Source organism: Cucurbita pepo, chromosome 1 (genome assembly GCF_057944985.1).
Source record: "Cucurbita pepo subsp. pepo isolate OVF chromosome 1, ASM5794498v1, whole genome shotgun sequence".
In the NCBI taxonomy this organism is placed as follows: Eukaryota; Viridiplantae; Streptophyta; class Magnoliopsida; order Cucurbitales; family Cucurbitaceae; genus Cucurbita; species Cucurbita pepo.
In genome coordinates this window covers 6,580,678-6,592,751 of record NC_141798.1, presented here as the reverse complement: position 1 = coordinate 6,592,751, position 12,074 = coordinate 6,580,678, and the positions used below count along the sequence as shown (strand labels likewise).

Sequence of the window (12,074 nt, the reverse complement as noted above, 5' to 3'; positions counted from 1 at the left end):
TTGGAAGAAAGTTCACATCCTCTCATTTAAGACATGATCATGAGTTTATAATCAAATAATACTATCTCCTCCATTAGTACGAGAACTCTTGGAAAGTCCAAAGCAAAAACTAAAGAGTTATGTTTAAAGTGGACAATATGATACCACTGTGGAAAGTCGTGTTCATCTAACCCTCTTTTAATTTTCTTTTAATTCCTATACTTTTAAATATTTAATTATAAATTTAATATTTATAATTATAAAAAATTAGAATTAGTGTTTATAATTTAAAAATATTACGTAAATTTAAGGATAGATTAATAAAATATATATATAAGTTTGTTTGTATTCTATGGACCTTTGGGCCAAAATGCTTAGGCCCACTTGATGGACCTTTGTACCTTGTTGGTTTTCTTTTAAGCCCGAACCATTTTAAGGATACCAACTCATAATCGATAACATTCGAACTCACATTTCGCACGAGTTCATTCGAGGTTTTTCTCTTTTTCTCCAAAACGTTGCAACACGATAACTCGTAATTTCATCAATCATGCTCAAACAACATACTTAATTGGAATATCGTTACAAATCTACTTGTCGTGAGTGATACTGTTGTAAATTAACTCTTTTTACTTATTATTTGTCTCAACGTGTACACTAGCTCGTTGTTTAAGTGAGTAATAATCTAATGGATTTAAGTATAATTTTAATTGAAATATTTAATGATTTGTTTCATTTTAATTGTTTTTTAGCTTTTAAATATGTATATTTAATTAATTAATTTATTTTTAATAATTAATAATTTAGACATTTAATAATCTAATAGATAAATTTAAATACTATTTTAAATACAAATAGGAAAATTATATATTTGAAAGTAAAAAGGACCAAAACGTAATTTTAATAAAGATAATAAAATTGATTAACCCAATGCACAAATAATGATTTATATATTTTGCACTTGGGGCACTAGCGTAATATTAAAACAATAAAGGGGCAAATATGAAAATCAAAAGTCAAAAGGAAACTTCGCGAAGGTAGAGGAATTTAATTTAATATTTATAAAGAGACGAGCCGCACGTAACCGACGGGCGCCGGAGACGGCGGGTAATAGATTCTTACGTCACCCGTGGAAGGAGAGAGTCACTCGCTAGTAGACGCGTGATCGACACGTACTTTTTATTTATTTATCTTGTCAAATTAATATATGGTTTTGTTAATCGTAACTTATTCCTCAACTTTGTTTTTACTCATAGGAGAATTCTAAAATTAAAAAAAATATATTTATTTAATTCTATAAAATGTAAAAAAAAAAAAAAAAAGAATTTTAAAAAGAATTTTATATTATAATAGTTTAATTAATTTTTAACAAAATTTGTATTTTTATAATTATTATTTTCTTTACTTTTGGTGGGGAATAGTTCGAAACTTGAGAGTGGGTGCAGAGAGCACGTGCTCTGGTTTCGTGCCTTAAAACTGTTCACGTGACGATGACGTGGCAACTTATTTTATTGTCAATTCCGTCGTTTTGTGGTTTGACTCCGTCTATTAACGGGGGAAAACGGAATAAAAGGCCAATCTCAGTTGAAGGCGGGAAATGCTGAATTATAGCGAAAGTCATCCATTTTGGGTCGAAATGACGTAATTGTCCCTTGGATTAATTTTGTTCTTACTGATTTATAATAACTAAAAAGGAAAAAACATAAATTTTAAAAAGAAAAAAAAAAAGAAAATTAAATTTAACTTCTAAACTTGTTTATTATCTTAACCCTAATTTTTTAAAAAAGTGATAATTTCAACATTAATAATATTTAATTATTAAAACCATAGAAGATTAGAGTTAAAAAGCCTATTTATTGAAATTCATGAATTTTTTAGATATTAGTCACTTTTTTTTTTATTAAAAATAATAAATTTATGAAAATTTTATGTTATATTTAATTAAAAAATTAAGACATAATATTATTTTTTTAATATTAGACTTAATTTTTCCCAAGTTTATAAATTTCACATATTTTTGTAAAATATATTTAAATTACAAGCTAAAATTTAAAAATAAAATTAAAATTTCAAAATTGTGGTTTTCAAATTAGCTGAGAAAATAATATTTTTATGATTTTATTATAATATAAAATTAAAATTTAAAAATAGAGATTAAAAAAGAGTGGGGGTAGAGAAGGGAATAAGTTATAGATGCAGGGGCAATTTAGTAATACAGAAAGTAGAATGACGAGGACGGAAAAAAGAGTGAGAGAATAAAATACAGATATGGTGAGAGAAATATAAAGGAGGAAAATAACTTCTTTAAAAAAATAATTGATTTTCTTTTATTTTATTTCCCGGACTTGTAGCGTGATTGGAATGCAGTTAACAACCGCGTTGAGATCCGGATGCCTCTCTCTCTCTCTCTCTCGCTCTCTTTTTGCTCAAGGATCTATTTTGTTCCTTATCGTCTTGCTTGCGCGTTCTCTTTTGAAGCAGATTTTCCACCAGCCAAGAAAGAGAGATAAAGGAGTCACTAAGAAGATTGCTAACAAACCCTGGGGGAAGTGGAAGAAGAGGAGGAAGGAGAAGAATTCTCTCTGTAATCGTCTTTTTCATCTGATTCAAGCCCTACAATTCATTTGCAGCGCCGAGGGTTGTGTATTTGGAGGCTTAAGGAAGGGGATATTGGTTGCGAGGGTTAGTTTGTGGGGGCTATTTGAGTCGGTGCTCAAGTTTTATGAGCTTTTGATTGTGTGATTATGTGCCTTGCGAACCACAGTTCTGGTTTGTGAGGTGGATGAAATTGGTTGCCCAGTTGTTGGAATTGGAATTGGAATTGGCTGTGGTTGTGGGGGCGAGGTGCTAGGGGTTTTTGTACTGGTTTTTGTGTGTGTTTGTGGGGCATCCGTTGTTCGTTGATGCTCATGCAATTTTCTTGCTTTTCATGCCGCCAGAACCTTTGCCGTGGGACAGGAAAGACCTCTTCAAGGAGAGGAAACACGAGAAGTCGGAGGCCATAGGGTCTGCGACCAGATGGAGGGACTCTTATCATGGATCTCGCGAGTTCAATCGGTGGGGTTCTGCTGATTTTCGAAGACCTACTGGTGAGTTTTGATTTTACTCTATTGTTTCTCGTTTGAACTTCTTAGATCTCTGGTCGTCTAATAAGCAGGTTTCATTATCGTCGTTTTTTTTTTTGGTTAAAGCTTTGGTTTTATTCCTTCTCTGTGATTTTGCCTCCTATCCCCCAAATCTGCCCGTATGTTTTTTTCTCTGCTGGTATTGATTATCTATGTCGTTCTGTATTTTCCCCCTGAAGGTCATGGTAAGCTGGGTGGTTGGCACCAGTTTTCTGAAGAAACCAGTCACGGTTACGGGCCTTCTCGGTCATTCAGTGACAGGGTGTTAGAAGATGAGAGCTTCCGGCCGTCAGTTCCTCGTGGAGATGGAAAATATAATAGAATCGGAAGAGAAAGTAGAGGTTCTTTTAGTCAGAGAGACTGGAGAGGTCACTCCAAGGAGAATAGCAAAGAATTCGGAAACCCGTCCCGAAGGCCATCATCGCAGGATGCAAGTTCTGATCAGAGGTCATTAGATGATACGGTGACATATTCCTCTCCTCAATCTGATTTTGTGAGTGTGTCAGATAAAATTCACTCTAAGGACCGTAACGATAAGGTTGGTGGTGTTTATGGGTTAGGAAATGGCCCGAAGTCTGATGTCGAAGTTTCCCTCGGCTCCACTGATTGGAAGCCGCTTAAGTGGTCCAGATCTGGGAGTTTGTCTTCTCGAGGATCTGCTTACAGCAGTTCGACAAACTCGAAGAATGAAAAGACTGATTTACCTCATAGAGTTGCATCTCCTTTACAAAGCCCTTCTGCTGAAGCTGCTGCCTGTTTGACATCTTCTCTGCCTTCTGAAGATGCAATTTCAAGGAAGAAGCCAAGGCTTGGATGGGGTGATGGATTAGCTAAGTATGAGAAGGAAAAAGTTGAGGTTCCTGATGGAAGTCTGAGAAAAGAAGTGACTGTTCTTTCCAGTAGTAGTGCTGAATTAGCTCATTCACTTGGTTCAAACTTTGCTGAGAAAAGCCCCAAAACTTTGCCCTTTTCAGATTGTGCATCTCCTGCAACGCCATCCTCTTTTGCTTGCAGCTCATCATCAGGTGAGCCTTTTCCATTGAAAAAACTTTATAGACGTGATATTTTAGTGTCTTTAAGTGCTTTATTCTTGTAATTAGTTTAGTGTGTGTGAAAATCATTACAATATTTATGCGTAACCTATTCTTACAACCTTTTATTAATTCCTTAACTATTGTGCTAGGCTCAAGTTGGCATAGTCAATTTAAGATTTAAGAATGGGAAATGGGATTGTAATCTACTATCGATTTTTTTTTTTTTTTTTTTGCATGGATTATGTGTGATGTTGGCTGTACTGCAGTTTTACGATGACACATGCAATTATTAGGTGGACATTTATGCATGTGCAGTTAAAGGTTTTGATGGTTGTAAAGAGAATTTTAATTGAACCTGGGCAAAGCAACTTGTATGCAGTAGAAACATTGAAGTGAAGGGTAAGAAGTTGGAATTAGCTGGTGGAGTTTGGTTCTGTGCACCTATATCGTGATAAACTTTAAGTATTAGGCTTGCATTAATTTCTCATATATTGGACTTCTTATGTCTTTTCCATCAACTTATGAATCTCGTTATTAAACTATGAACAATTGGTTTGTGTTAAGGTTTATGGGTAGTTCCTCTCTGATTTAGCTGTAGACCTTTTCGTTTCCTGTATTTTGTAACTACCTTGGCACAAAACTTTTATTACCTAATACATTCCTTCCGGAACATTCTAATTATAATGTCCCGATCAATTGTGGTCCTTTGATATTCTGATTCAGGGTCTTTTTGGGTAATATCTTCCCCATAGCCCCTGTTGGTTTGGTTGCGTTTTGTGGGGTTGCTTTTGTTTTTCTCTTTGTTTGCTGAATTGTAGGTGCCTCAAATCTAGAAGAAAGTAGTTGGGTGGGTACTTTTAGTAGCCTTTCGTGATTATGAGTGAAGAAGTATATACTTGAATTTCAATTTTAGAAGTTGTAGTATCCGTTTTATTTCTTTCTTTCTTGCCTCTGTATATGCTGAACAATTTTTTTTTTATTTCTTCTTTTTGAATTGAATTCAATAGGCTTGGAGGACAAACCATTTAGTAAGGCAGCAAGTGTTGATGGCATAATATGTAGTTCACCTGGGTCCAGTTCACAAAATCATCTTCAGAAATTATTTTCTAGTATAGAGAAGGTGGAGATTAGTTCAATTACTAATCTAGGATCGTCACTTGTTGAACTGTTTAATTCTGATGACCCAAGTACAGTAGAATCATGTTTTGGGAAGTCTACATTGAATAAGCTGCTGGCATATAAAGGTGAAATTTCAAAGACATTGGAAACAACGGAGTCTGAAATTGATTTTCTTGAAAATGAACTTAAGTCTTTGAAATCTGAAAACGGAGGGAATGTTTCTCATCCAAAATCTTGCAGTGCCGTGCATTTGGTGGAGAGCGTGCCATATTTCAAAGAACAAGATGGTGTCTCTTGTATTGCCCCTCGTCCTGCTCCCTTGAAAATAGTATCTTCTTCTGATGCAACAGTTGAGAAAATGCCAGTCTGCATTGGTGACATGGGAATTGAAGATGTTGGTACAAAGGCTGATGAAATTGATAGTCCTGGAACTGTGACATCAAAATTTAACGAACCATCTCGAGTAGTAAAGGCTGTTGCATCTAATCTTGTGGAAAATGACCATTGTTCTGAAGCTACAGATTCAATTGTACCTGACAAGATGGAAGGAAGTTTTAAAAAGTCTGGGCCCTTTGTTGATGAACATTTAACAATTGGCTCTGGTAATGAATGCATTCTTGCTAAGAGTTGTACCAGTGAATCCATTTATGGTGATTTGACGATCCAAGCTGATAGTGGATCATCCCTCCGTGATCTAATTTTTGCACGTAATAAAGAATATGCAAGTAAAGCGGCAGAAGTAATTTTTAAGGAATTACCAACAGAAATGTGCAAGATCAGCACTCAAAGCACCAAAATTGTCTCCTGCTTTGAGACAGAGAAACTCGTTAAAGAGAAAATTGCAATGAGGAGGCAGTTTTTAAAATTCAAGGAGAGTGCATTAACCCTTAGATTTAAAGCTTTGCAACACTCATGGAAAGAAGGGTTGCTGCATTCTGTGAAGAAAAGTCGCTCGAGGCCCCAAAAAAAGGAATTGAGTCTAAGGGTGACACATTCTGGCCATCAGAAGTACAGGTCTTCAATTCGCTCCCGTTTTGTACAGCATGGTAAGATTAGTTTCATCTTTCCTTCAGCTGATTATCTTTTCTTTTCCACTCCAGACCTACAATTCTTTTCTATCTCAAACTAATTCTTCAAATGTTATATTTTCTATTTTTAATTAAAAATGATTTACCCTGTTTTTGTTGATGACCAAACTGCTATGTACTTGATTTTCTTTTTAAATTTAAATAGAATGCTAATGATGAAAATCTAGGGAATTTTCTCATCTGCGATGATGTATCATCAAGTATTATTGTTTATTGAAACTTTAGTTTTCAATTAAAAAAAGCCAGCCTGTCTATACACTTCTTGTTGTGATTTACAATTAGTGGGAGCTGTTCTCTTTATCTTGTATTTTATACTTCCTTACTTTCTGTTGTCAGCAGGTTGGTTTTAATTGGTGGATTGTGTTACTAGGCTTGTTATGTTCTATTAAGATTTGATTTCATTGCAAATTATGATAGCGGAATATATATATTTGGCATACAACATGTGAGTATTGACGATCCAGGTTATGTCACAACTTAAAAAAGCTTGATGAGGTTTAGTAAATGTGTTCAATATTTTCCTCGTGGCCAGAGAACTCAGACGGAACTTTCTTCAAAAAGATGCATTTTTATCATTTATTTTGTTGGCAGTCTACGTTTTTTGACATCTTCAAAGTTGTTTGTGGGTCATTAGATTCAGAGCTCTGTAGTAGTTCGTGTTGATGAGTATATTTTCTTCTTCCCCTTTGTGATTGCTTGGTAGCCGACTATTAATCTATCTCATTTCTAAACTGGCACCGTTCTAATATGTTGAATGGTTGAACACACAATTCCATCGTAAATTTTTTCTCTATTAATCATGAAATGTCGTTATGATTTATGAATGCTTAAATTTTGATTTTTCAGGAGAGAGTCAGAACCCTGTTGTTAACTCTGAAATAGCTATTCGTTACTCCAGCAAGCTGCTGTTGAACCCACAAGTTAAGCTCTACAGGAATACTTTAAAGATGCCAGCTATGATTTTGGACAAGAATGAAAAGATGGCATTAAGGTTCATATCTCATAATGGGTTGGTTGAAGATCCCTGTGCTGTTGAGAAGGAAAGGAACATGATAAACCCTTGGACTTCAGCTGAGAGAGAGATGTTCTGGGAGAAATTATCGTTGTTTGGAAAGGATTTTAGGAAAATTTCTTCCTTTCTCGACCTCAAAACCACAGCAGACTGTATCCAGTTCTACTACAAAAATCATAAGTCTGATAGTTTTAAGAAGAATAAAAATTTGGAGTTGGGGAAGCAAGTGAAATCTTCTGCCGTCACATACATGCTAACATCAGGGAAAAAATGGAATCCGGACGTGAATGCTACTTCCCTTGATATTTTAGGTGTTGCGTCAGAAATGGCAGCACAGGCAGATGGCAATATTGGAAACCAGCAAAATTGTAATCGTCATTTGGGCATGGGAGGGGATATTGGTTCAAAAGTAACATGGAGTGCTAGCACTCCTTCAAATAAAAACAATTTGGATGCTCTTCAGACTGAGAAAGAAACTGTTGCTGCTGATGTTCTTGCCGGTATATGTGGTTCAATATCTTCAGAGGCCCTGAGCTCTTGCATTACAAGTGCTATTGATCCCAGTGAGGACCACAAGGAGCGGAAGTGCCACAAGGTGGATTCTGCAACGAAATTTCCTTCTACGTCTGATGTCATGCAGAAAACTGATAATGAACCTTGTTCAGATGATAGTTCTGAGGATGTAGATTCTTCAAATTGGACAGATGAGGAAAAATCGATCTTAATGCAGGCTGTGTCGTCCTATGGTAAGGATTTTGATATGATATCAAGATGTGTCAGATCAAAGTCTAGGGACCAGTGCAAGGTTTTTTTCAGCAAAGCTCGGAAATGCCTTGGATTGGATTTGATACATAATTCTGGAGATGTTGGAACACCTGGGAGTGGTAATGATTCCAGTGGGAGTGGGACCGACACGGACGACCACTGTGTTGTGGAAACCTGTGGAGCCCGCAGCAGCGATGAATTTGTCTCCAAGTCGGTCAATGACTTATCAACTTCTGTTATCATAAATCATGAAGAATCTGTTTCTGCTGTGACTGCCAACATGCGAAATAGTAGTGAATTTGAGGAAAGTACAGCTTTTGAACAGTTGGATGTTACAGGTGCTGAGGCTGTTGGAAACTTGGTTTCTGAGATTTCGAAGGAAGAGGATGTGCCCAATCTAGATTCTCATTCTGCCTGTAGTCTCACAAATCCTGCTGCTTTTCCAAGCCAGCCTGCACATGACCACAAAATTGAAGGCTGTTCTGAAAATACTGAAGCTTGCAAGCGCTGTAACGATCCTGACATTCTGAGACCTGAATCGGTGGCCACAGTAGATGAAAACTCAGCAGCTGTGAGTGAGAGCAGAGCTACAACGGAGCTTGCATTTGGAGGAGAAGAAGACGGAAGTGACACTAATTTACATGGGCAGAGTATGTTACAGCGCTCCGTTCAGGATTCGACTGGGTTTAATTCCAATCTTGCTCTAGAGGCCTTGGGATTTGATCCACAAATTTCACATCCAAAAATTCTTAAAGTGGATTCTGTAGCGAACAAGTCTTGTATCAAGGATGAAAACTCTCTTGTTGTCAGGAATTCTGGTCCTGGTGTCATTGGAAGGGAAGAAATGCTTAACCAAGATATGTTTCCATCAACACTTGTTTTGCAGGGGGTTGGTGATGCTCACCAAAAGCCTATGAATAGAGATGACTGTGCTGATCACCAAAATAGATTGTCGCGCCATATTGAATCATCTGAGTTCCCAAGCAGCTATCCTTTCAACAAACAAATTGTTGAGGACATAAATAGAAATATCAATCACACAGATTTTCCTGCTTTTCAAGGGCTGTCAAAGATCAATTGTAACGGTACATATGTTGCTGAGGACTGCTATCTTCAAAATTGTAACAGTTCCAAGGAGCCGTGCCACCAGGCGGCTGAACTTCCTCTTTTGCCTCGTAATGTAGAATTGGGTCATGATCATCAGAACACTTCATGCAGTGGCAATGCTTCCGATTCGGATGTTCCACGCAGGAAGGGTGATGTGAAACTGTTCGGTCAGATACTAAGTCATGCCCCTTCCCTGCAAAATTCGAGTTCTGGTTCTAATGATTGTGGAGAGGAAAAGGAATTTCACAAGCTGAGGAAATCATACGATATGGGAGAAAATGTTCCGTTAAGGAGTTATGGTTTTTGGAATGGAAGCAGAATGCAGACTGGGCTGTCCGCATTGCCTGATTCTGCCATTTTACAGGCTAAATATCCTGCTGCATTCAGTGGCTACTCTGCAACGTCTCTTAAAACCGAACAGCAGCCATTGCGGGCACTTGCAAATAACGGTGACCGAAATCTTAATGAGCTGGTGTCAGCTTTTCCAACTAAGGATGGAGTGGTCGATTACCAGTCATACAGAAGTCGAGATGGTGTCAACATGCGACCTTTCCCAGTCGATCTATTTTCCGAAATGCATAGAAGAAATGGCTACGATCCGCTATCTTTATCGAGCTTACAGCAGCAGGGAAGGGTGGTTGTTGGAATGAATGTTGTTGGAAGGGGAGGGATTCTCATGGGTGGTTCTTGTACTGGTGTTTCAGATCCCGTGGCAGCCATTAAAATGCACTACGCAAAGTCCGATCAGTACGTCGGGCAACCTGGTAGCACGTTTACCAGAGAGGATGGGAGTTGGAGAGGAGGAGGCAATGGAGATTTAGGCAGCAGCAGGTAGCAGTAGATGTGCACTGGGGGCCCTCACAATCGTTTGGGAGGAGATCCTCGCCTGTATCATATGATTAGTCTGTTTCAAGTTAAGAAGAAGTGGTAGGGTAGGAGTTGAAAACTGAACCAATGGGTTCTGAAAAATCCATCTTTTTGGTTGAAAGAAAAAAAAAAAAAAAAAAGAGGAAGAGATTTTAGGGGATTGTAATATTGTAGCAGTCTTCTGTATTTGTTGTATTTGATTGCAACACAGAAAATAATGTTCTAAAAACTGGGAGCGGCCATAGTCACACAGCTCTCTCCTCTCGTACAGGTCGAGCCTTCCCAACTTCGATAGCCTAACCTACCTGACTCCTGACATTCATTCACCCAGTGGAGGTTAGTAGTTTTGGTCAGCTTCTCCTTTGACCTTTTTTTTTGTTTCTTTTCTTTCTTTCTTTGTTTATCTTATACTAGTTTAGTTGTATTTGTAGGGTTTAGGAGTATTTTGTAGCATTTCCCTTATAATATATAGTCATCAAAATTTGTCTTGTATCATATTTCCTTGTCTGTCTGTATTTTAGATTTTGTATGACTAACGTGAAGAATGATTAATCTTTGCCAATGGGGTAAATTTTTTACTGTGCCTTTTACTTTCACTGTTATATATAACCAATGAATGTGTGAGATATGAAGAATTTTTAACTCTTTTTGGGGTTTGTGGCTGGAGAAATATAGAAGGCTATAAGTTTTCGTCTTTTGAGTATCTTACTCGGGATCGAGTACAAGAATATGATCGATCTTGCGTGCCTTTTACTTTCACTGTTATAACCAATGAATGTGTGAGATATGAAGAATTTTTAACTCTTTTGTGGGGTTTGTGGCTGGAGAAATATAGAAGGCTACAAGTTTTCGTCTTTTGAGTATCTTACTCAGGATCGAGTACAAGAATATGATTAATCTTGCGTGCCTTTTACTTTCACTGTTATAACCAATGAATGTGTGAGATATGAAGAATTTTGAACCCTTTAATGGGGTCTGTGGCTGGAGAGATATAGAAGGCTTCTTGAAGATAAGTCTTGTCTTTCGAGTATTTTACTCGGGATTGTGTACACGAATGATTAATCTTGTCAATGGGGCGAATTTTTTACTGTGCCTTTTACTTTCACTGATGTAACCAATGAATGTGTTGTGAGAAATGAAGAACTTTTTAACACTTTTGTGGATTTGTGGCTGGAGAAATATAGAAGATAAGTCTTCGTCTTTCGAGTATTTTACTCAGTGTCATGTACAGGAAATTCTTCGTCTTTCGAGTATTTTACTCGGGATCGTGTACAGTTAATTTCCTCTTGGCCATGTCATTGTTACAGCAAATTTTTTTTTTTGTAATTTCTTTGAATGGTGGATATAACTTGTTGGGTCCTACATTTTGAATAAATTCTCTTCTGGTGGAATTAGTTCAGTAAACTATCATTGATTAAGACATGAATTTGTTATATTTTCAAGTTAAAAAATTATTTTTCAATATTTTCTAGAAGTAATTATTAAAATGAAAAAAAAAAAGAAAAAAAAAAAGATTTAACATCTTTGTAGGTCAACGAATAATTAATTTATGAATTGAGAATTCTAGGGTGGGCCAGCAAACCGACCAGCAAACGTGGCATAACGTCATAGTAATTTTCCTTATATATATATGTTCTCAAATATTTATTAAAAAATTGTTGAACTTCCTGTTTTATTTTCCAAGGGTTGACTAAATTTTTAAAAATGAAAGTTTCGGAATAATAATTTAATATAAAAGCACAAAACAAATTTATTATTCTTGTTTGGAAATACAAAATTTTAAACAAATAATTTTGTTAAATTAAATAATAAAATTCCAAAAGACTGGATCTTTATTTATATATATATTTCTTAAATATAATTTTGAACTTCTTTTAAAAAAAATTAAAAAATATTTAAGAAATTTCAAAAGTAATATTAAAAAAAGTTTAAAGATGATGTGAGTCGTGGATAGATGGTTTTCGTTTATATATCTCTA

The 12,074-nt window shown here is 36.2% G+C and overlaps 1 protein-coding gene across 1 annotated transcript; it reads left to right on the top strand.

Moving 5' to 3' along the window:
- Positions 1-2,365: 2,365 nt before the first annotated feature.
- Positions 2,366-10,674, top strand: LOC111780021 (uncharacterized). Its single transcript, XM_023660274.2, has 4 exons — positions 2,366-3,068; positions 3,284-4,129; positions 5,146-6,303; positions 7,192-10,674. Exons 1-4 carry the CDS (start codon positions 2,909-2,911, stop codon positions 10,062-10,064), a joined length of 5,037 nt encoding a protein of 1,678 aa, XP_023516042.2. The 5' UTR covers positions 2,366-2,908; the 3' UTR covers positions 10,065-10,674.
- The last annotated feature ends 1,400 nt before the right edge of the window (positions 10,675-12,074 follow it).